This window comes from Micropterus dolomieu, linkage group LG07, assembly GCF_021292245.1.
Source record: "Micropterus dolomieu isolate WLL.071019.BEF.003 ecotype Adirondacks linkage group LG07, ASM2129224v1, whole genome shotgun sequence".
In the NCBI taxonomy this organism is placed as follows: domain Eukaryota; kingdom Metazoa; phylum Chordata; class Actinopteri; order Centrarchiformes; family Centrarchidae; genus Micropterus; species Micropterus dolomieu.
In genome coordinates this window covers 18,323,389-18,349,303 of record NC_060156.1, presented here as the reverse complement: position 1 = coordinate 18,349,303, position 25,915 = coordinate 18,323,389, and the positions used below count along the sequence as shown (strand labels likewise).

Sequence of the window (25,915 nt, the reverse complement as noted above, 5' to 3'; positions counted from 1 at the left end):
ATACAATAAAAGTATGGTAAAATATGCACTCATTAAAATATGTTGACATGTTATTTAAAGTTAAATCTATACTTAAAATACAACAGAGAAAGAAAGACAGAGAGGAAGGTAGATGAAAGGCAGAGTACTATTCCATGTCTGTTTTTTGGATTGACAGCAAAGGTAGTTCACCACAATCTTTAGAGAGAAATTATCAGTATTGGTCCACATTTGCATATAAATGAACAATGGTGAACTGTCAGTGAGAGCAAATGACTTGAAGACAGAGAAATATGGAGTGACAGAGCACAGAGGGAGAGATTAAGAAGACAGATATCAAGTTACTTAGTGTAGTACAAGGACAAAAGAGGGAGACAGGGAACAAGAGAGTGTTAAATGCAAACATTAATACACAACTATGCTTCAGTGAAACATTTCATGTGTAATGTATACATCATTTATATTCTTAAAATATTGCAAAGATAATGTCAGTTGATGTATGTTCTGCCTTGAAACATTTCTAAATGATATTATTGTTAATATCAACTGAGATACATCACATGCAGAAAAGCTCTGGTATCATTGTAAATTCACGTCAGTTCCCATTTAACCAGATCTTGGCCCCACTGGACCAACAGATGACCAACTATTCCCAACAAAACCAGGCTACATTAACTGGGCTTGTTCTAGTGTTGTGGATCCCAGGCAACAAATATGGAATATACAGAAGCTTATTTTCCTTATCAGGTTGTAGTTTATTGAATATTGCAGCAAAATGGCATTTCCACTTCAAAGGTCTGGGTCTGAAAGTGTTTTTACACACAATTCAATTTTCCAAATACTAATTTGTAAGTATTTACATGAATGGATCTGATATGGTGTCCTGTTCATAAGCCTCACTTTTGGCAATAATAACGATTATTTTCATGAGCTATATAACTTGTTTATGTAGCAACAAAAACTACAACTAACAGGACAGGACAAATATAAATAGCACAATTGCTTTGTGTTAGTTCAGGCAGAGCACTGATTGCATTAACTGGCATCAACTGTTTTATTCATCCTTAAAAGTCATTTTCGTTTCTATCAACTGACTTGTAACACCCAATCACATTCATGCAGGTGTACAGTACAATAATTAACTTTCACTTCTCACTATGTAGCACAAATAATAAGAAAATAAGAATTAAAGTGCATTTCCATCTGGTATTGTGATGCAAGGAGTTGTGTACATCAAGATTAAGAGTTAGTAGTGCTAAATCTCTAAATGTGTACCACTAAACAATAGCAGACGAGTGTGCACTCACACACAACGAGATGATGTCATTAAAAAACTCAAACAGTGGAAAACAATGTGGAAAACATGATGGAAAAATGGCTTTTTTCACTCAGACAGCACAGACAGGGACACAGAGTTGGACACTGTTAGCTAAAAAGAAAAAAGACATCTACAGAGACAGCCGGGATTCTCCCACTGCAGGCTGAGACTCAGGTTCTGGTCAATTGTGCTGATCCTTTATTAACTAATCTTTGTATTTTTTGACTAATGCAAGAATGTTTTGTCGCACATAATCTACACTCTGTATATCCAACTATCCCATACTATATTATCTCAGTACAGAGGACTTTACTCAACTGTAATTTGCAGAAAGATCATGGGTGGTGTTTTTTTCTTATCCCCGGACTTACTAGAGCAGTGAACCATTTACCATAGATTCTGCGTAACTACCTTGAGGGGTCAGCACAGCTCTCAACTCAGTACCCTCACTTGTCGAGCCAGAAAATCATAGGAATCTATAGTACGTAATTTGCCTTTGCCAAGAATACATTTGTTAATTTCCATAGTGGACAATGGTGGTCATCTCTTTGCCTATTTAAGATAGTAATCTGTTTCATATGAAAATAAATTCTACAGTATAACGAATAAAGAAGGAATTATTCATTATTGTTCTAAAAATCAGTTAGAAACCATCAAATTGGTAATGGAGGAGGAAAAACATCACCGCCAAGCTAGAGCGAATGAGTCAGCTGAATAGGGAACTAGAGATGAAGTCATGTATGTGCAGTGGGTGTAAACTGAGGAGGAGAGAAAAAGAATGAGAGAGACAGAAAGTTATTAAGAGTCCTTATCCACATATAGATCATTGAATATCTTCCTGGCCTGCGAGAACCCTGCCGCCCACCCAACATCTGATAATCACACTTCATTAGGAGAGCAGGTAGTGATGAGAGAAGAGAGGGTGACTACCGAAGGCGACATGAGAGCGAGTGAGAGACATGTAAGGAGGGTAGCCAGGCACACTAGAGTGATATAATGTTGTGAAAAGATAATGGAAATTTGATTATGGGGGAAAAGAAAAGCAGGAGTTTGACTTAGATGACACTTTGCCCGCTCTGTGCTTGTGTGTGGGCTGGGTTGTTGTGAGTGTGCATTTGCTTGTTTGTGTTGCTCCATGAGTGTTTATGAATGAATGTGGGCAAATTTATTGTGGCTCAGGGGTCTGTATTTATTGCCTTGCCTTCAGTGTCACATGAAGACGGACAGGTCTGCCACAGTTCAGAATGTAATAAGGTTTCTCTGAGACACACACACACACACACACACACAGAAACGTATCCTGTAGCTTGACATTCCCCCCTTGCTATTTCCTTGCACCAGCCATACCTATGCCCTACACATCAAGTGATGTAGCAGTGTTCGGGCATCAGCTGCAGAGTAGCACTAGCCAGTAAAGGAATGCTGTAGCTTACAGTGCTGCAGTGAGATTCAGTGGAGCAAGGGCCAGTTTCCCTCAGCCATGTGGGAATGTGCCCATATGGAAACATCCTTTACACTATGGGCTTGTCTGAGAGTGGCTGAACAGAATCGCTACTAAAGGTGTGATGTCCCAGAGGTACAGGGCAGAGAAGGGAGAGATCCTGTATTTGTGTGTGTAGTTGATGTGTATGTGCTGTCAGCAGAAAGAGAGAGTGAGAGGTTAGGACTGCAGTATTCCTCTAGCAGGAAGCATTGATTTTCCGGCCCAGCGTGGGGATGTGGGAAATGTCAGCCTCTAATTGAGTTGATAAAACCGTTTTGAGTTTCAGACATAAATATGCCCCCCACCCCAAAGGCCACCACATTAGACAGCTCCCATTGGGAGGTCTGTAAGGAATGAAAGGTCTCCTTGTTGTGTGTTTACATGTGCATGCCCTTATGCATTGGGAGTTTTGTTTTTGTTTTCTGGACAGTTAACTTCTGCAAATCTGCATGGTGAAAGAAAATGGCCGGCACGCCGCCACTGACTAAAATGTTTTCTTTCATTGTGAATCTGGATACAAGCTCATTAGAATAAATAGTTTTGTTGTGGCAGGAAGGGCAGAAATGGAGAGTGTGAGAGAGAGGCAGAGGTCATATCCATTAGAGGTGTAGAGGGTGAATAAAGTAAAGGCTGAATGAAAACTCTGCTGTCCCTGCTGATTAGCAGATTTATATGCAGAGATGGCAGAGGACTTACCTGCTGCCTTCAATGGAAATTCACTCTAATGTCATAGTTGTGTGTGGTTTCTATGATATTATAAAGGGTAGGCAATGTTGTAGAACTAGAGACAGCTTTTATTCAGGCCATGGTTCGAATTATGGGGTGGATTGGGGGGGTCTGACCCCCCTAATTAAGGCTTGGACCCCCCCAAAAGAGGCAGAAACAACAGCTCAGGGGGGTCTTTCTTACCTGTCATTGTAAATATTACAATATATTTCCCATACCCATTCCTTATATTCAAAAATCTTGAAGTAGGATTTCTGACACCCCTAAAATGGATCGTACCATTTCCTAATCTTGAAGTCAGTTGAACTTGTGTCTGGTCACATCACTCGCAGCTGCTCCAGTCCAGTCCACCACACGCTGGTGGAGACACTTCAGGTTAATATCAGCAGTTAGCTATCTTGCTTCTTTAATACACTTAACTTTCCTACCTTCAGAGTTTCGTAATTAGCATTTATTTTACTTTAAATGAGCTATGTGATGTTAATTAGCTGATAGCCCACCCTATCATTTCATTACCACTATATAATTTCATATTTTATGTAGATCTAGTTGTTAGCTAACACTGGTGTTTAAACATGATGAGCAGTGAAATAGAGGATAAGTTATTGTAGATACACCTTTTGATCTCAATATAGAGTTTATTATTTCATTTTAAGTATTTTGTGAGTCTTTCTACAATAAGCATGATATTTGTTTTCACTCTGGAATTCAGGAGTTAAAATCCAGGTGTGTTATTTCAAATGTGTTCAGTTTTATTTATATAGCGCCAAATCACAACAAAAGGCATCTCATTGCACTTTATATGTACAGCAGGTCTCTGTTTAATATTATTTACAGAGACACAAAAATTCCCAATTTCCCAACAGTGTATGACAACTGCTTTATTGAACCCAGATAATTTCATTCACAGTCAACATGAGCAAGAGGAAAGGAGATATTTTCTAAAAAAAAAGTTGAAACTTAAAACTTGAAATGATAAAAAAAATAGGAATCAGATATGATAATGCAGACTGTATTTTATGATAGTGTCTTTGGTTCCAGTTCAACATTGTGTGGGTCTGGTTTGAGCGGTCATGTGACCTCTGACTACAAAAGTTGTCATGTGGTATGGGGCACCCATGAACTGTTGTAATGAATTTGATTTATCATCATCTATAGACACACATTAGTTAAATAAGCAAGGATATTGTCAGGTTTGGAAGATTTTAGTTTACTGAAGCCTGCTCCTACGCTGTACTGGGTTTCCTTTTTGACCTGAGAAAAGAAAGTTGACCCCCCCTGTTGTCACTGTATAATTCGCACCCTGATTCAGGCCATGCTTATTACAGTCCTGCATTTTTTATTTTATTTTTTGCTTGTTTTTGAGCAATGTTTGAATAATTTAACCACACCAACCAAAGTATATCTTGTGTTCTGTACTGAAATTGCCAGTAGTGTTAATGCTAACAGTTGTAAAATCAACTTTAAAGTTGAGTGCATTTGAACACATATGAGAGTGCATGTGTGCCTGTTTGCATCTATAGGGGCCCTGCACTCATTATTAGGAGTGATAATTAGACAGGGTTTCACACATTACGCTTTGCACACATACACAGTTTCTGTTTCTTTCACATTCATATGTGAGCACACACACATTTGTGGCTAAGCCTACTGGTAATTAACAGACATAATTAGGCAGACTACCATTCGTATAGGGAATGCACGCTCATGCAAACACACACGTACATGTACACACTCACACACACAAAGACACACATTACTTCCCTGGTAATTAAGAGTATTAATTACAAGCATAGCTGTCCCTGTGAGGCTTTGTATCACTCACAGACTGGCACGCAGCAGGGTTCTTATTACTTTATCTCACCACACCATCACCTCTCTCTCTCAGTTTCTCTGGTTACACATGCACACACATGTACTCCCTAATATACAGTTTCTAGATAAACAAATGGTAGCTAATTAGTCAGAGACTGATAGCTGGCCATAGGTTAACCTTTGTTACCTTGGGAATTGAGAGAGATCTGCTCACTAGAATTAGAACAGACTAGTGTGCCTGAGGGGCTGTGCCAGTGTCTTTGATTTTTGTCAAATGTACTTTAAGCTGCTGTGCCCTCTGCCTCAGCACTTTGTTATACTGCAGCAGCAGAAATATACATTTCACAAATTAGGCCGGGAGATACAGTTTCCATCTGTTTTGCACATGTTAGCTTGAGGTTTGTATCTCTAAAATGAGCCACTCTACTTTCACTGTAGTTTGCACACTAACCTAGGTTGACATGTAGGCCAAACTCCAGACAGGGTAGAGTATCTTTAGAGAGTGGCTTGCAGTACGTAGAGAATGGAGCTAGCTAGCTGAGCTAGCTTGTTAGCTCAAGAGAAAAACTGTGAGACAAAGGGCCTAAGGAAAAATATCTTGTTGTTAGACAAGGAACACTTTGTGCTTTTAAGAGCTCGAGGCATATTCCCAGTTAATGAACATGCCTTGCACTCTTTGGCACTGGAGCTGTGGCACACCCTCAGCACTTAGAGGAGCCAGACATCATTTATGGAGACCTTTTACAGTTCATTCCAAAATTTCACAGTGGTTGTGTGTTTGGATATTGCAGGATAGCATCAAAGCTGTCTCAGCAGAGGCCGAGGTGGCACACATGCCGCCAGCAGCATCAACTTAGGAGAGGAGAGGAGATGTGTCTATTGCATTGCACAGTGAAACTGCAATCCTCCAAATGCTCAAACACATTATGTAGCAAAAATACTTTGAACTACATTAATATCCATGCACCCTGAGATAAAATTATTCTGTACACAGCTAAGTGTATCATTAGAAATAAGCTATTTAAGTGATGTTTTTCTAATAAATAAGTATTGTTGTGGGGTGGTACATGACCTGGTAATCAATATCCTTCTCATTTGTTCTTGTAAAGTGACGTGATGATGATACAACATTGCTATATTGTTTTGCTGTAAATAAAATATTTCTATGTGCTGTAATCACACTGCAACCAATTATGTATGTGTACATATTTATGATTTATTAATTAGTTTGCTCTCTCTGTGTCTGTTTCTCTGTAGTGGACGGCTGTACAGATTGGTCAGTGGACTACCTTAAGTACCGAGTGCTGCAGGGTGAGCCGGTGCGGCTGAAGTGCGCACTGTTCTATGGTTACATCCGGGCCAACTACAGCCAGGCACAGAGTGTGGGCCTCAGCCTCATGTGGTATCGCAGCTCTGGCCTGGGCCACAGCGACTTTGAGGAGCCCATCTCTTTCGACGGTATACGTATGAGCAAGGAGGAGGATGCCATCTGGTTCAGACCTGCTGACCTCCAGGATGCGGGACTCTACTCTTGCGTCTTACGGTAGGAGGGGATGGGGATGATCTATATTAAACTCCACTTTAACAAGTTATCTACTGGTCTTTGTGTTGTGCTGTAGTTTTTACTCTCCTGTTTTTCTCTAAAATATTCTCTAAGATATTTTGGGACTTAATTGCTTTCTTGCTGAGAGTCACATGTTCAGTTCAATTCAATTCAGTTTAATTTATATAGTGCCAAATCACAACAGCTAAGCGATTAGCGTAGCTTAGCATAGAAGACTGGAAGCAGCTGGCCTAGCTCTCTCTAAAATCTTAAATGTTTAAAACACAATTTGTGGATTAAGCTGAAGTTACATGCTGTAACAAGCTGTTAACCCCTGCGTAGCTTAAGCTAAGCTTATTCCCTTTCGGTCTGGCTCTGTACTGTACTTGACTGAAAGACATGAGTAGTCTAGAAATCATCTGCAGGATGCACTTTGTAATTGTAATTGATTTCTCTGACTGTATTCGTTCCTGAAACTTGAAACTGGTGTTTACTTTTAAATCAAATTAAATCATCAGATCCCAAGAGCACATTCATCTTTCTTAAACTGTAAGTTAATAATGAAATACTTATGACTAATGACTAAGTAAAACTGTCAGTTTTCCATTATTTGAAAAACTCATTGATAAAGCTATCTTTGTGTTTTGTGCATTTGTGTGTTCGTATAGTGTGTGCGCGCGCACGCGTGCCTGTGTGAGAGAAGAGGAGTAAGCAGTGAAGGATAGGTTATGTGAAGTGGCGAGAGGTGAAACAGTGTATAGACAAAGAGAGATAACTGAATGCAAACACAAGCAAAAACACAAACACCCACACATACATACACCGTTACAGAGAGACTGTTTCCTAATAGAAGATGCATTATTATGTGGCAGTAAGTTATTAACCTTTACAGCTGAAGAACATCCCTCAATTAATGGCTCATTGCAGCTCTTCATTTCAGAGAGTTTTTAATAAACCCAGTTGAAGACCTCTTAAAGACCCAGAGAGGCTTGCAGGTTACATTGAGTGTGACAGGGTGGGGTGGGGGGGTGGTGTTTGTGTGCAATGATATTCCAGCCTATACTTAAATTCATTACTGCACTCTGTATTGTCATTGATTATAGACAATTTTGTCTAACAAGGCTTTGTTCCTATTCAAATGTGTTTGAAATTCAGAGCATACTGTAGTTCTGTAGAGCACTACGTTTTAAAAAGTGCCCCTAGCTCTGTGTTTCTCAGTCTACTCATGTTGAGCTGGGGAGATTTCAAACTTCTCAGATACCCTAAGCAAAAGACTGCAAGAGATTTGCCTTTGAGCTGAAATCAATTGTCTTTTTGTTCGGGAGTAAGCTTTTGAGTCACACATTTTAGAACTTATGACCCTGACCTATAAACACTCTCCTTTAAAACTCCCTTCAGGCAAAGAGAGGGAAAATATGCCATCGTCTTCGCCCCATTCAGATTTTATATATTGCAGCAGTAGTGATCTTAATTTATCCAAACCTCAGAGATCTAATTGACACCTAATATTATGACAACCGCAAATGACATTACTGGGGATGGACAAGTATAACACAACCATATGACAGTAGAGTTGATTCAACACCTCTGTTATGTATTATCATCAAAAATGATATATAAAATATCTATACAGTAAGGTTTGTAAAGACCATAATGAATTACTGGGTTGAAGAAGAATTTCATCATTAATACATGCAGTTAAAAACACATTACATGCCACTGGTACTGTATAACATTTTAGAATGAGCACACACAGTATGTATCATATTTCACAAATGTTATTTCAATGTAAATTAGTCCTGAGACCTAATGTAGTGGTTTCAGTTACCTCCACAAAAGTGTGTTTCATTTTGTCCTACATGATTTTCCTTTCTCTAAATCTGTTTACAGATTTTTTTGTTTTAACATTTGAATGGCAAAATGTCAGTCATTCAATTGCAATTATGATGCATTCAAGTGCTTCTCAAATGGTCCCAATACCACATTACAAATTACATGCGAGCAAAGCATTGAAATACAATACATGAATTAATAAAAAACATTTACTTTCATCTGCCATGTTTCTGCGCAATATTATGTCAGCTCAGCAAGTCACGTACCAAAAATTTCCCCGACTTTCTGAGTTCCGACTCAAGTAAATTTTCCCAGTTGATTATTCCGACACCACAGGAATGCAGGATTAATGAAGTATATTCATTATCACATGTAATGCTTCACACCATACCACCAAGACTCAACAGTAAAATAAAATAACAAGTCCAACACAAGACAACTTGCTGCAGCACTTTAATGTTGATTAATGTAATATTCAAGCTCAAGTCACATGAAAAATTAAAACATTTACCTGAGTGGTGTCCAGCAGCCTATGTTATCAGCCTTTAGCTGCTCAGACTTGTGGATTTTATGCAAGTCCTTAATATGTGAAATAATTTTTCTTGGATAAGGATTGGATCGGATGTGGATCGGATAATGGCTGTCATCCCGTTATCTTTAATTTTATTTAGAAATTGACCCTCCTTAATAAAGGTTATCCGTGTTTTTACCACATTAAGGAAAATGTGGTTATCTACAGTTTTGTCAAATAACCAGAGGTACTGCAGGAGCGAATGTGCACAGCCTGGAAAATGTAACTACATCCTAGGGCTGTGTGATACAAGATATTTTTGACCACAATGACGATTGGTCAGATAGAATGCTTTTGTTTCCTTGAGCCAGTATCAGAAATATGGCGGTCGTGATGGCACTGAGCTACTTAGAAGTGACGATGGCGCACACGATGCTATAATTATTTTATTTTATCGCAATTCAATCTGATCTTGATGTAAGCACCCTCAAATTAAAGCTGATAGTCAGTACTTTAAAACAATAGTCAGTGTTTCATTTCAGATGAAGTGCGCATGAGTATACAACACAAAGCCAACACAACAAAATAATATGTCACTGCCCAAATACCTTCTGACAGCACTGTATATATGGCAGATTAGTTTCTAATAGCTCTAGGCGTGTTGTGTACTGGCCATAAATATAGGTAAATCCCTCTGTCTTGAGTTCAGCTTCTCACAAAAGCCATCCAGATGTTTTTCTCAGAAAGACACCAAAGTGTGTGTCGTTCGGTGCTGCATAATGTGTGCCTTTAGTGTGTGCATGTGTGTGAATAGATATCTTTGTCCTTCTCTGTCTGGAAATTTAAGTCTAATCGCCAGTTTTCATGTGAAAGTGACTTCATTTACATAGCAATCTCTATGTGCTTTCTTTTGCTCTCCCTCTCTTTTTTACTGCCCCTCTTCCCTCTGCATGCCATCTCACCTAAGGTCTGTAACATCGATTCAGATCTGTCAATCATTTTCCTCTTTTCCAAGCTCTGTCTCTCTTTCACACACTCACACACACACAGTCCCTCTATGTTTATCCCTCTATTTTATAATAATTCTAGTTATGAACCTGTGTTCTGGAGTGGGCCAAACCATGTGTATTTCCATTTCCTTCCCATGATTATAATTTCCAACATGTGGGATAATGTGTAAAGAATTACAGCTAATGTGAGTCGCAGATTAATTTCCAAAGCATCTACACTAAAATAGAATGTGACAGACATGAAAGACACCACAGGACTGTGCCTCGACCCCCAGCTGTCCATCAATCAAGCACCACCACTGACACCTTCCCACAATGCCACAGGCTGCCTGCTGTGAATATTTAACATGTAGAGATGTCTCCTATTGGCTCTGACTTTAATGGCTAAGGTGCATGACTTTGAGAGGTATTTTCTGATCATGTGTGTGTGTGTGTGTGTGTGTGTTTGCATGGTCGTATTTGTTCTTTAAACAAGTATATTGTCCAAGTGGACCAAGCCTACAGCATCACATCCTCCCACTCTATTCCCTCCAGATAGGAGGCATTCAGTTGATAATGTTAGATTTCAGCAGGGCAACAGGGCATAACAATATCTTGCATGTTACGTTTTCGAGATGCCATTTTAGTCATCTTCTATGTTGCAGAAGTATACAGTATCTTTTTTTTTCATCCCAAGTTACTATTCTCCTTCTGTTCCTCTCATCGCTATCTCTACCCAGTCTTCCATGACTGCACACAGCCACATTTTTCTTTTAAGTGTGTGTGTGTCTGCATCTGCGTTTTATGGTCCCAGGGGGTCAGAGGTGTTTATAGGAGCGAGGTGACTCCCTTATTGCCTCCATAACCTGAGTAGATCATATGAAACCCTGTTATTTACAGTGAATGGAAGCATCTGGCAAGCCGTAAATGTAATGTAATGAAATGAAATGAAAGCCCATATGGCTGTATGTACAACCTCCCATTCAACGGACAGAGTGACTGACTGAGTAAGATCACAGCCTGGCGGTGAAGGATGGAAACACTGACAGACATACATAAAAGTATGTGCAGCTTAGTTTAAATGGCTTGGTCAAGAATGCTTACCACTAATTAAGGAAAAGGTATGAAAAGTGAAGCCAATGCAGGAAGTGCCTTAAACCTACTTTTTTGTCATGGCCAGCAGGTGGCAACTCCACTGGTTGCAAACGTCCTATTGCGTTGGAGTCTTCTCACTTGATTTACTAGCTCAGTAAACACTTTCCTAATGAGTTTATGGTCTCAATTGCTAGTTTCAAGTCTTCATTTTGTAAATTATGGTACCATTTAGAGTAAAATAGACAATAAAGTAGGTATGCTTTTGTGCGTGGCCACCTTGTAATTGACAACTACTCAAGCTAGGTCCACCCTCTTGTCTAAATATGGTCACCTCTGGTTCCAAAAACCCAAAACCACCAGCATCAACTTCTGCAAAAGCTCATGGTAAAGTGTCCAAAGTTCTTATTAAACCCCAATACTCACAGTATACACTCACTCCTGTCACCACATCACTCCTGTCCTAAAGAACCTCTACTGGCTCCCTGTCCCAGAACAGATTCAGTTGGACCACCTTCTCTTCTCTCCCAAAGCCCTGCATAACCAGGCCTTCTCCTGCCTCGCTCATCCTGCAGCCTCAGTTACTCGAATGCCAACCTCCTGCCCCCACCATTCAGTACCAAGAACTGGAACTGGGGTGACTTTCTCTATAAATCTCTCCCCAAAGACATCCATGATTTCACCTTGTAATATTCAAGAAGTCACCCAAAACTCACCAAACGGCTTTTAATTGTTGATTTAATTTCCTGAGCCTTTAATGTGTTTTATATCTCTAAGGTATTTTATTCAAATTACTTTGAGTATCTTGAAAGGTGCTCTATAAATAAAAATGTATTATTGTAAGGACTTTACTGTCCTGCACAGAGACCTGGACTCATCGATGAAATTTGGGATAAATTGGAATGTAGACTGACTTATTACCCTACATCCTTTGACCAACCTCACTAATGCTCATGTGGCTGAATGTGAGCAAATCCATGCAGAAAGGTTCCAAAATCTTGTGGAAAGAAATCTCCAAAGAGTGGCAGCTGTTACAGCAGCAAAATGTGTCCACATACTTTTGTAGAGTACGTTTTGTAGGGAATACCCATTGTGTCAATAATGATGGGGTTTGAAAGGATGGTGGCTTCGATGATGATGATTATGACTACTTCAATACCACAGTAAGAGAGAGGGACATTCCTCTCTGCAAGCAAGTGTGCATCAGAGGTGAAGTATGTTGATGGTTTCTAGGAGACGAGAGGGTATGTGTAGTGGGGACTAACTCCTTGTGATGACCAAGCAGCTTTCTCTTCCTTCATGTCATGAGGCCCCTCTCAGAGTTCGTCTCTTTTCTGATTAGCATTCCCCGGCCCGGCCGACTCCCCCCATAAATCCAATAGTGGTCGTGAGCGTGAGTCATTGACTCGGTAAAGCTGCTGAACACATCGTTATTGCTTACTCCACAAACATAGGGAAGAGGGAGGGAGTCAGAGGGATGGAAAAGGATAAAAATAACTAAAAGGGTATCAAAGAGAGTAAACTTAAAATTCCACCTGTTTGAGTGTGTGTAGTAGTGTCAATTTTTTATAACGTAACATCAGTATTGCTAATGTAGCCGTATCACATATGATAAACACATGTTCTTACTGAACTCCGAGTATCAGACACTAAAGAAAGTAAAGATTAATCTTAACCTTCATTTATTGTTGTTCTCTGCCCACAGGAACTCCACGTACTGCATGAAGGTGTCTATGTCTCTGACTGTGGCAGAGAATGACACAAACCTGTGCTTCAACTCCAATATGAGACGAACTGAGAAGGCTGAGCTCAGCAAGAGCAAAGACATCCTCTGTCCTGACATAGATGACTATGTTGAACCTGGCAAAGGGCCGGACATCATCTGGTACAAGGTGGATTGGCTCTCTGATCAAGCATGATAATATTTATTTTTATGGCTGTATGATTTGTGAATCATGTGTATACTTTCCTGAAGGTTCATTGATGTTGTGTATTGAATACAGTTATTCATTATGTGTTAGGGAAAAGTAATAAGGAGGCCGTCACTCTTTGTGATTATACAACCGAGAAGTATTATTGAATTGGTTTAAAAGCCTTGTTGGAAACGTGGTTCCAGATCACTTAGGCAGATTATGTATGGATGCATATGGTCATGATGAATTACATTAAGTGAGTTTGCACTGTGAGTGTCATCCAAAGATGACAAGGACTGAGCAATGCTCAGGCCACAGAGATGGCTTTCATAATGAACACAAAACCTGTATGAGGAGAAAATTGTGCGATTTCGCATTCTGCCCTGCGGAATGAGTGAATGTCCTCCAAATGCTCCATGCGCTCCTGATCTTTATTCAGCATGCACCTTCTCCTCTCTCACCTGGGTTCTTGCCTTTCCCAGGTCAGGCACTGCCTGCGGACAACAAAGTGCATCCCAAAGAAGGGCTCAGGCCAGACTAATCACAGGCAGATCAGCAGTAGATTAGCTGGCCGGGCTCGACCTCTAGGTTTTTCCAGAATTCAATTACGGTCTGGGTAATGACTGGGAGTGCTGGAACCCAGACTTATTTGAACCACTGCAGAGCCACAGTGATTGAATTCGAAGGTTGCCGGGAGCAATGGTGGAATACAATCTGCCGAGCCATCGTTGTCCCTGCCAGAGTACCGAGGGGCTGGAGAGAGGATCGTGTCATGGAGTCACTCACTGTGGCTGCTCACACATATACTCGCACACGCGCACAGACGCAGCACAAACACACTTATTTTGCCAGCGGAGACTACTGTAAATAACATTCTCTGTCCTCTGTGGCTCTACTGAAATGGTGAATGGAGAATGTTTAGTTCAGTGCAATAAATCTTGATCAGATAAATAGGATAATGGCAAAGCCTTATCATTTTACTGTATGGAGTTTTGTATGGAGCACAAAGCTAGGCAACCCTACCATGTCATCCACTTTCCTAACATTCAATGAAGTTTGAAAGCTTTTGTGTCCAGCTCTGCCCGCTTGAAACCTAATGGATCTAGTTCATTATGAAGCAGAGTGAAGTGTTGGATTTTATGTCAGGCTTGCCCATAACATTGAATTCCTTGCTTGGTGCAGTACACAGTACCTTTCCATCTGTCTACTGCCAGTCATTTTGTGTTTCACTTCTATTGTGATTTATTAATATCAGCCTTGCGTAGGAGTTTTAAGTTAACCTTCCTGTCCGTCTCTAATGTACAGGAGTGCCGTCCAAAGCAGTGGCGCGCCAGTATCATCCAGAAGAGAGACATTCTGTCTATACAGGAGGTAAAGGAAGATGACATTGGGAATTACACCTGTGAAGTCCAGTTTGGTGGCTTTGTGGTCAGGAGGACAACAGAACTCACAGTCACTGGTAAGTTTTCAGGAGAAACAAAAAAACATGAAAGAAATATGTTTTTGTGTGTGTGAAAGGGCTATTGTGGTCTTCTTTACAAACTCAACTGTTGTTGAATGTTGAAAGAATCATTAGAGTCAATGGATGGTAACAAATACACACAGCACTGCAGCGATGTCCTGCTGCTGTGTTAATTGCTGGGGAAGGTTGAATGCTGTGGCTTGGCCTCTATCTCATCTTCTAACTCAGCACTTTCCAGCCAGCCAAGCAGTGTTGAAATATTTAAGGCTGTAGGCTAAACCCCTTCACACAGCGAGCTAAAGAGCTAGGGCCAAGGTCAGGAGATTTACAGTTCTCTTACTCTGCTCTCTGTGTTTCTATCCATCTCTCTCGCTCTCTTTCTCTCTCTCTCTCTCTTTCTCACTCTTTGCCTTGCACAGCTGCAAGGTGAGCACATGACAAATAATTCATTTGTTCTTTCTCAGTGTGAGTTGACTCCGGGGTGAGACCCGGGCATCGGGTGCTCTGAGCTTGTGTGTTCTGCCAGGTCAACTGCTCAGATTAGGGTTGATGAATAGGTCACATCCTCTTTTTTTGCCCCTCCCCTTTTCTTTCTCTTAAATCAGTCGAGATAGTCCCACCCATTGTATTCCAGTGTGTACATCTGATGCCAAATAGTATTTTGTGACCACTAGGGTCACATCATATGAATCAAACCCTAAATTGTGCCCTGTGATGCTGTTGCAAATGAAATTACCTTTAATTTGTAGTAATCATATGGCACCAAACTGAAGTATTTTCAGAAATACTCACACATGCCTCCATTGCATCAGTTTGGTTCTGCTTAGGATGTTGTGTGTGGTAAATCATTAAGATTAATGGATGAAAGGGTGTAAGCTCAAAAAGGTGGACACCTTGATTTTCATTGGATTTCCCTTTGCTACAAGCCCAGTTGATTGGTCATTGCATCATGTAGGGTGTGTGGTTATGTGTTTGGTTTTATATCTAACTCTAGACAACAATCTTGCCCAAGTTGCCATGCTGTTTGTTTGTGTTTCCAACTAGGCAATGTAGTAAAGGTCTATTACCGGATTCATCAACTCACTGAGCATCTTAGTGTGTTAGCATTTGTTAAGTATCTTGTTTTGTGTTTATTTGTATGGCTGGCCATTGCTCTTGTTTGATATGAGGGCGATAGCAGTGTGAGATATACAGGCTATTTGCTATCTAGCGAACAGGAAGATACATACCTCAACCTCAGCATGGTGTACTGTGCTGGATGAGGCTAAATTGTGATCCTGGAGATGTGGCTTCCAGATTGGCTGCTCTTGTGATTGATGGCCCAGCATTTTATCCCTAGTGGGGCTCAATAAATATAAGGCAGATAAGAGGAAGATACACTAGATTTCATTTTATTATGACATATACTCCAAGTGCTTAGTGTTTCCATGATTCAATGTGAAGTACCTACATTAGAAATTTCTCAGGATAGGCATAGGTAGAATATTACTATATGCAGTATGAGACAGAGATGCTCAGAAGTCTTTGAGTTAGAGTCAAAGTCAAGTCTCTGAGCAAGAGTCCTAGTCAAGTCTCAAGTCTTTGAGCTAGAGTCCAAGTCAAGTCTCTCGTGGTTATTAAGAATGCTGTATCACCTGCTGCATTCAATCCAGGTTGTTAATAAAACTGCATGGCTATAAGGAATTCTGTAACTGTAACCTGTTTTTCATTTTCAGAGCACAAGCATGTAATGTGCAATGCAATTATTGACCACCACAAGTTTGGCAAGTAAAAAAACGCTCATTCATCTTTTCATAACAAACGACAGTCGGAGTAAACCTCGAGTCGGTTGTAGCTGAAGCAAGAAGCAAGCTAACATTAGATGGCCAATGCTGAGCTAAACATGTTTACTCACCACAGGTTACTAACCTATTTGCGTTCAGCGCTTCTTTGTTTGGGTCTTGTTTTATGAAGTTTTAAAGCCAAAGTTTATGATGAATGGCGGAGCAGCTGCTTCCTAAAAATAAACATTGTTCACGAGTCCCGCACCTGGAGTCCGAGTCGAGTCTGAAGTCTTTTGAGGACGAGTCTCAAGTCGAGTCTGAAGTCACTGTGTGTGCAACTTAAGTCGCACTCGAGTCCGAGTCTCTAACTCGAGTCCCCATCTCTGGTATGAGATAATAGAAGGTCAATTAGACTAGTTTGGGTACTGTATCAGAGTGTAAAGGGTGACTTTACCAAATATTGGGCAGCATGGCTAGTACCATAAGCGATACCTGGGATAATATATTTATTCATTTATTTTGTGATTTAGGTGATTTAGTTGTCTCTGTATTTTTTTATATCTGACCTATTTGAGTGAATTCCATGTTGGCTATACTGTATGTACTTTGGCTTTATCCTTGTGTGTTTGTCAGCATGACCTCAATGTTTTATAATGACTGTGGTCATAAAAACTTTATTGGGTTATAAATATACACAGTTCACATTAATGATACAGAGAGGAAGAAGGAGACAGTGGAAAGAGGGAGAGAAAGACGGAGAGGCAAAAAGAAAGCGACAGAAACTCTGGTCAAGTGAAGACAGCGCATTTAACTGCAATTTTCTTTCCATTTATGAGTCTAGCATGTTGCCTGTATGCAATGTGAGGTATTAATATCTAATAAACCTATGAACAAGAGTGATTTAGAGAGAATATAGAAAAGAAAAGTGATTTTACTCTTGATTTTTTCTCACTCTGGATCCATTTTCCATTCTTCTTACTAAAGTATTCTTACGAAACCAAGTTTTCTTGCATAATGCTTGAAGGCACACATATGCACCCATATAGAGCCACATAGAAACACCTACACACTGTCTAGGCATTCCACAATTATTTATTCTTCTTGTAGTACATTAAATAATTTACATGAGACACATTTTGAAAATGAAGACAGACTGTCTTCGGTGTGACTGACCCAATGTCCCATATTTATTAGAAGACTTGCTACCAGCAGAAAACCATCAATGGCTTTTTTTATACAGCATTACAATAGGTTCATGTCTCAGTCACCAGTTCAGTGTCATCAGTTATGCTGATACTGCTGTAAAAATATGGCTTGCGCTATTACCACAGTATTTTGCCTTATTACGATAACAGAGGGGTACCGCTTAAAGCTGTAGTATCCTGGTAGAATTTGATTAGCTCACTCTGACCATAGGCTCATTTCCTTTTAATAAACCTACACCATCATCCCCTCAAGTGGGCGTGAGATTATCCACATTTTATCACATAGTTTTAAAACCGACATTGCCTGGACGGCAAGAATAAAAGCCCAAACTATGCCTGAGATCTGAGGGCTAATGTTGTAGTTTATTTGATAGGCCAAGAGGATGAAGGAGGTCATTAAGTTTAACTGATCTTAAATATAGCGCATCAGACACTGGCCTTTGCTTTGACCCTGCCTTGCTGCAAATTGTGTGTACGTGTGTGGTGTGTGTGGTGTGTGTGTGTGTGTGTGTGTGTGTGTGTGTGTGTGTGTCTTTTGTTCTGACCCCGCTGCAATATGTAACGGCCTCCATTAGAAGCAGTAGAAGAGTCTTGTAATAGAGGTTAACTATGGGCATAAACACAGGCTCACCTAGATCAGGCCGATCCAGGAGACCCTTAATCAAGCACTGATGCTCCTCAGGTTAATATAAATGTAAAGGAAACAGCAACCCCATGCCTCATTCCCCCCCCCCAGTTTATGTAAGGATGCATTTAAATGTCCTTATCTCATTCTGAGCATGTGCACACGGCGAAGTACTGCCTCTGCAGAATCGGTATATGTATTTAGAATAAAAACACAATTATCAACAGATGGAAAGATTTTGTTTTTTCTCTCCCCTCCATAGACCTTCACCTGGACCCCCCATCTGTAAAGAGAGTGCCTTTTTGTGTTCTCTTATAATGGCTTTCATACCAACAACAAGTTCACCATTTCCCAATTCCACTGGGGAATTCAGAGCGTGGTCAGATTAGTCTACTCTTGTGTTTACTCCTTTCTACTGTTGGAAACACGAGAAGCAATGCCTCAGCTAAAATGACCCAGCTATGATTAATTGATACATGCATGTACAATTCGGGCCACTCTATGGATGTATGAGTATGTATATGTGTATGTATGCCTGTTTGTGTGTTCATCTTCTTAAAGTTATTTATGTAGACCTACGAATGTCTGGTATGATATGTCTGTTTTTTAATAGTACATCTGAATCATTTCAATTCATTTTTTATGGTTCTCCCAGGGGTCATACCATGGTAATGCTACAATAGTATACCAGATAAAAACCGTGTTCAGCTGATGTATGCAGCTCCCTCTGCGTTCTGTGGGAAGAAAAAATATTATACAGTGAGAGCGCAAAAGGATAAAGAGAACAAGGGAGTGAAAGTGACTGATAACAGCAAAGGAGAGAGAGGAGAAGAGATAGAAAGAATGAAAAAGATAGAGAGGTTGCTGCTCCTGTATCTTATCTGTATTCATTGCCAGTGTTTCCCAGCAGAAACAGTGTGTCCAGGACTATAAACAGACTATTATCCTAGTGTTTATCACAGCGCACATTACCGTTTGCCTCTGTCGGACTTACTGTAATGGAGTCGTTTGGTTTGATGGATGCCTCGGGCTTGGATTTCTATCTATTGCTCCCATTATACCTCTGTCTCCATCCCCTCACTGTAGAAATGTCTGTCTGCACATTCAGCATAGCCTGCAAGCATGGTGATTGAGGTTATGACCAATGTAAATGTACCATTTGGCACAGTGAATTGGAGATGTAGAGGGCAAGAGGAAATCGAGGGGAGGAGAGGAATCATCTAGTTTACATTTCCTCTTGTACAATATCCACAGTGAGAGGGGAGGTGCTTGGGAAACTTGCTTTATGTACTGTGAATAAATATATATGTGTGAAAATATAATGTGACTATGTTGCAGGTGTTTTGTTTGTTTGCATGTGGTGTTTGTTTTAGTGCCTGCTCACTGTATCGGAACATATTTGGTCTGGATTTCACATCTTCAGCAGGCGCTGTTAAATTTCATCCATCAGGGTTCACAGTAAACTGATTGTCCTTGCCTCTCTGGGCTGGATCTCACATTTGAGATAGGACAACATGCATACTATATGTGTGTGTGTGTGTGTGTGTGTGTTTGTGTGTGTAATGGGGAGCTGAGGTGTGGGGAGGTGATCCAGGACATCGTCTCATCGCAGTAAAAGGTTCCCTACAGTTCTTCTGCTATACGGTCACCTTCAGAAACATGAACACATCACAGCCTTATAAAATGTTACTGCCTGTGTGCACACATGTGAGCGGGACTTTGTGGCTGTCTCTTTGTGGCTGTCTCTTTGTGATTTTTTTTATTTTTTTATTTATTATACCGATAGCTTGACTTTTAACCTGGCCAGATGGGCGTAATCTCATCACCACAGCGGATGTTGGAATGGTGGGAAAGGAAGGAGGCAGAAGCAGTCAGCAGAGACTCAAGAAAAGTGGACTGTGGCATCCACACCTCCTCCGACTGTTCTCATTCCCTGTCTATTAGCTATATGTGGATAGATGGATGGAGAGGCAGCGATTAGCGCTGATATTATCCTGGAGAGCGGGGAGAAGAGAAACGAGCAGGGCAAGATAAGAGGTGTGGGGTGAGAAATGGGATGGGGTTGCTCTTGACAGAAACCTTCTCCATTTCTCGGACTTTATGCTCGAGTCTAGCGTGAAGATATCGCGCCTGTGCTGGCCTGTCATGGTCACGCTAAACACTCAGCTTCAGCCACATGTCCTTGGGGAGAATATGATAAAATCACACCTGAGATAAGTGTTACTGCAGCAGTTGACTTTTCCTGACTCACCCTACTCACATTTATGCACCTGTGTACACACACCACGAGGGGCAGATGCAGATAGTGTAAAAGCATTTAAGATGTGTGAGATGTACAGTATAACCTATTGTCTGTCACAACCTACTGTTATCCATGTAGCAAGTCTGGTCTGAGAATTAGCAATGAGACATGTAGGTCTACACACTTTTAATGCCTGAGCAGTGTAGGGTGGGGCAGAATGGCTCATTAATTTAAGGTCAACTATCACTCTCATCATTAACTAATCTCTCGCTCTCTCTTTCTCAACCCTAACCTCTCTGCCCCCTCCCCCTTCTCTCAAGTGTTCTCCAATTCACTTCATCACTATTCACCAGCTGTCCTCCTAGTCTCTAAGCAGGCCAGGGTTCACATTGTTTTAATTCAATTAAAATTGACATCAATCTGCATGTGACGAATGAAATTTACATCCCCTACAATTAATCTTGCCTGACCTACCCCACTCCACCCACACACGTACCCTCAGTCACTGGCTATTATCATTATGTAGGTCTATAGTGCTGGTGCCAGAGCAGCAGTGGTGAATTAAAATTAGAATTCTGTCTTTTGAAGCATTTTAAAGTGTAGGTAGCTGGAAATGCACATCTGGAAACTTTTGAGGCCAGTGAAGTGGTCTGCTTTGGATGAGATATTTAGCGGCTAAATATTTTTGAATAGCATTTAACACTATATATCATATCTATGTGGATCACACACAACTCTACATTTTATTATCTCCTGATAACAGGAGTACATTAGGCTGCTTGAAAGACATTAATCTCTGTATTAGATGAACTAGAAATTCTAGTGTTGGGTGCAAAGGCATAGAGGCAGCAGATATGTCCCTTACTACAACAGACCAAGTCAAAAAACTCAAAGTTATGATTGATGCCTGCATTTCTATTCACACCTCAGCTCGTCGCTAAAATAGCCTTCTGCCATGTCAGCAATATTTAAAAAATATATATTTCTATCCTAGTTCTTAAACACGTTTATTACAGAACTGCCTTTGAGGTCCTGCTCCTGGTTTACAAAGCTCTTAAATGTGTATTCTTTGGGGGAAATAAGCTTATTTCTTTCTTGTCAGAATGAGAAGTCCAAGTTATAACCCCCAGGAAATGGCCCCTTATAAAACCACAAATAGTTGTTTTCACTTTGGCTGTTGTAACGACTACACAAACAAGAGTAATATGTTACGTATTATGCTTTAGAGGTGCCGGTAAGCAGATCTTTGGAAAGAGCCAGGCTAGCTGTTTCCGCCAGTTTCCAGACCTTCTGCTAAGCTAAGCTAACTATCTCCTGACTCCAGTTTCATGTTTAACATATGGATATGATATTGGCATCAAGCTCCTCATCTAACTCTCAACAAGAAAGTGAATATGCGCGTTTCCTAAAATGTTGAACTATACCTTTAATGTGTGCACCCAGATTATGCAGTATATCTGACATGCTTCTGTTTTATCAACTAACAGATTTTGCAGATCACTGGATGGCCATCTTCAAATTCTCAGAATTAATTTAAAGCATATAGCAATTTAAACTTCTTTTGACATTGTGCTCGTGTTGAATTTGAACTTGAAATTTTGAAATAAATTGTTTAAATCCCATTAATTAATTAATTTCTTAAATCCTCTATAAAAGTCTTTGAATATGCCTTTAATTTGTCCAGATAGGAACCCAAAACCACTTAATGTTATTACAGCTATTTGTGTCTTTCTGTATTAAACAACAATCCTTCACAGAAATAGGTTATTGGGCTGTTCTTTCTCTAAAATCAAAGTAATTTGGTGAGAGCAGGTGAACAGACCAGAACTCAAGAGAATCAAATTATTTTGCCGCTTTAAATCTACAGAATCTACAGTATCACATATGACTGGCCTTCTTTTGAAAACATTTTCACGAGTGCTGCCTTTGTGTCTCTGCTGAACACTGCATGTTTACCTCTCAATAGTGCAGCAGTACATCCAATGTGCTGAATAGAAAAACAAAGCTTTGTTGTCATGTATTGTATTGTCATGTATCCTGACGTAAATGGCGCATGTTGTGGGTATTTTGCTTTCAATCCTCTATATCTGTAGAGGACAAATCTAGGCTTTCTTTCTTTGTGTCTTCCTCTCTCTCTCCTCCTCTGTATGCAACTTATTATTAACCATTTACCTTACCATGCATGTTCAAGCTGCTGCTGTAAATTTATCATTTTGCTTCCATTTTATGTTCATTTCCTGCTCTAAAACATGTGGTCCTTTTGAACTGGACACTGGGATGATGGCGCACTTGGAATTTGAACTATAAAGCTATGTTAGTGTTAATATAATTTTGAAGCACAGTAGCTGCAGTAACAATGGTGGGCTCCGTGTGTGGTTTAATTCCAACAACTTGCAGGGAAGTTTTGTGGGTGAGGTTTTGCTAATAGTAACTCCCCAAATATCCCTTTTAACGGGGGAAAAATTGAAGGTACCTCAGAAAGAGCAACAGAGGAGGGATCCCTCTCCCAGGATGGAAAGACATGCAATAGATGCCGTGTGTGCAGAATAGAATCACAACAGAAAAGTAAATAGTATATACAGTTGTGGTGACAAAATGTAAATTGTTAAACATAAGTAAAGAGGAGAACTGAGGAGCTTCAGGTGTCGCCCACTAAGTAGGATCTGAGCCACAACAGCTCCTCTCCACCATAAAATCCTGGAAAGAGGACAGGCCACACAAACACAGAAGAGGACAACAGCATTCACACAGCGATAAGAAACAAACAAACACACAGTGGAAGAGAGAGCTATGATAAGATGCAAACCAAGGAGAGAGGGGTAGAAAGGGAGAGGCTGAATCTCCTGGGGGATGAAGATCCAGATCAACGACTGGATGAGGCATAGACAACCAGGAGAGAGAGGTCCCAGGACGATGATCCAGCACAGAGAAGCAAGAGTGCAAGAGAAGAGAAGGCTGAGAAGGCTAGGGAGAGCGAGGGAGCGAGGGGTGGGGGCATGCACTGCTTTTAGGGCACATAAACAAAAACAGAAGAGGAGAAATACAGTCAATATCAAAAAGTTTGCAACATGTTAGTTGAATTCCTGTTGGCAGGATAAACATGGCCTATGAGTACTAATGGTAATAGATTCTTTCATAATAGTTTCACCTTGTTCAAAAATGAGTGCTTTTTATCTCATTCTCTACCTGCAACCTCCCTGTTATATGTTCACTAATAAAGCTACAATGCTATGTTGGCCATTTTGACACTGATCATGTTATGGCCTTTCTTACTCTGATCTCTCTGCTGTCCTTGTTCTCCATGCCAGCAGTCCAGTGGTAATTGGCCCTTTATATCCTGACTCACTTCTCCCTTCATACATCAGCCTTTCCTCTCCTCTTTTCCTCTCCTCCAACAGGCAGTTACCAGGTAACTTTGGGTTTTTAGTTGCTGTATCAACAGAATGAAATTTGCAGTTAGTTTTGTGTTATAATAAAAACGTCTCGGGTTACGTATGTAACCCTTGTTCCCCGAGAAGGGTAACGAGACACTGCGTCGGTGACGACACTATGGGAACGCCTCTGGGCGTGGCAGGGCTGAACTATGAATGAAACTACTCCAATCCTATTGGTTTTACTAGAACGGTAGTGTGTGACGGCGTAACCGGAGGGGGTATATAAGCACGCCGGCACATAGGACACATTAGGCCCTATCTATGAAGCAAGGCACTCCAGGCGGGGTGAGGTGTGGCGGACCGACGCAGTGTCTCGTTCCCCTTCTCGGGGAACAAGGGTTACATACGTAACCCGAGACGTTCCCCTTCGAGGGAACTCGAAATGCGTCAGTGACGACACTATGGGAACGAGATACCCACTTAGGCCGCGCCGAAACCCCACCTGCCCCCAGCGTGCAGAACCTGACGGCACGACTAGGAGGAGAGCGCACGGGTGCAGGGTGCAGAAGGAAGGTCCAGACTGTAAAACCGGATGAAAGTGTGAGGGGTGTGGCCCAGCCAGCCACATCACACAAATCCTGGAGTGACGCCCCTGCGAGGAGGGCCCTAGAAGCCGCCATGCCTCAAGTAGAGTGCGCCCTTACGGCCATAGGTGAAGGCAAACCGCGCACCTGATAGGCCAGGGAAATAGTCTGAACGATCCAGTTGCTGATGGTGTGTTTAGAAGCGGGGAGCCCAGCCTTGGGGGACCCGAAACACACCAGCAACTGGTCTGCTTTCCTCCACCGGGAAGACCTCAGAGTGTAAATACTCAGTGCTCTGACAGGGCAGAGCAGATGAAGACTCCCGTCCTCCGCCGTCACATGAGGTGGGGGATGAAACGCCTGCAGCACCATGGACCCTCCCAGTCTGGCCGGAACCTTAGGGACATAACCTGGACAAGGGTGCAGGATGGCCCTGACCCTCCCGGGGCAAACTCCAGGCATCGGGGAGACACCTCCTCAGAAAGGTGATAGCGAGGAGAAAGGTCATTTTAAGGGTCAGGTGCTTGGCCTCAGCTGACTCCAGGGGTTCAAAGGGGGCCTCAGCCAGCGCTTCGAGAACCACTGCCAGGTCCCAGGTGGGAACCCTGGAACGAGTCACGGGTCTCATCCTCCGGGCTCCATGGAGGAAGCGCACGACCAGCGGAAGCCTCCCCAAGGGCCCATCACTCCGAGGGGCGTGGAATGCTGCAATGGCAGCCACATATACTTTGAGCGTGGACGGGGAGAGGCCAGCGGAGAAACGGTGCTGGAGGAACTCCAGTATCACAATTACCGAGCAGGTAACTGGGTCCACCGCCCGTTCTCTGCACCAGGTGGTGAACACATTCCACTTTAGGCTGTACATCCTTCTCGTGGACGGAGCTCTGGAGCTGAGCAGCGTTTCGACTGCTCCTGTCGTCAGACCCGCCTCTAAGAACTGCGCCCCCTCAGGGGCCAGACCCATAGCTGCCACAGGGCGGGGTGCGGGTGAAAGATCTGGCCCTCCGCCTGGGACAGCAGGTCACTCCTCAGAGGGACCTGCCAGGGCGGGCCCTCGAGGAGCGATATTAAATCCGAGAACCACACTCGTGCCGGCCAAAACGGGGCTACTAGTAGTAGGCTGACGCCGTCCTCGCGGACTCGCTCCAGAACCCCCAGGAGCAGAGCGACTAGGGGAAACGCATACAGACGCAGCCTCGGCCACGTCTGTACCATGGCATCCAGCCCTAGCGGGGCTGGGGGTGATAGGGAGAACCACAGGGGACAGTGTGCCGTCTCTCGGGACGCAAACAAGTCCACGTCTATGGGGCCGAACTCTTCGCATAATAACTCCACCACCTCGGGGTGGAGTCTCCATTCCCCGGGCCTCAACCCCTGTCTCGACAGCAGGTCTGCTCCTTGATTCTGGGTCCCAGGGATGTACATCGCTCTGAGGGACAGCAGTCTCTCCTGGGACCA

At 41.8% G+C, this 25,915-nt stretch overlaps 1 protein-coding gene across 1 annotated transcript in view; it reads left to right on the top strand.

Moving 5' to 3' along the window:
* Nucleotides 1-25,915, top strand: part of LOC123974099 (interleukin-1 receptor accessory protein-like 1-A) — a 107,891-nt gene that overhangs the window by 78,175 nt on the left and 3,801 nt on the right. The window contains exons 3-5 of the mRNA XM_046054537.1: nucleotides 6,579-6,864; nucleotides 12,995-13,181; nucleotides 14,508-14,661. Coding sequence (XP_045910493.1) covers nucleotides 6,579-6,864; nucleotides 12,995-13,181; nucleotides 14,508-14,661 — 627 coding nt within the window. The remainder of the gene's footprint in view (nucleotides 1-6,578; nucleotides 6,865-12,994; nucleotides 13,182-14,507; nucleotides 14,662-25,915) is intronic.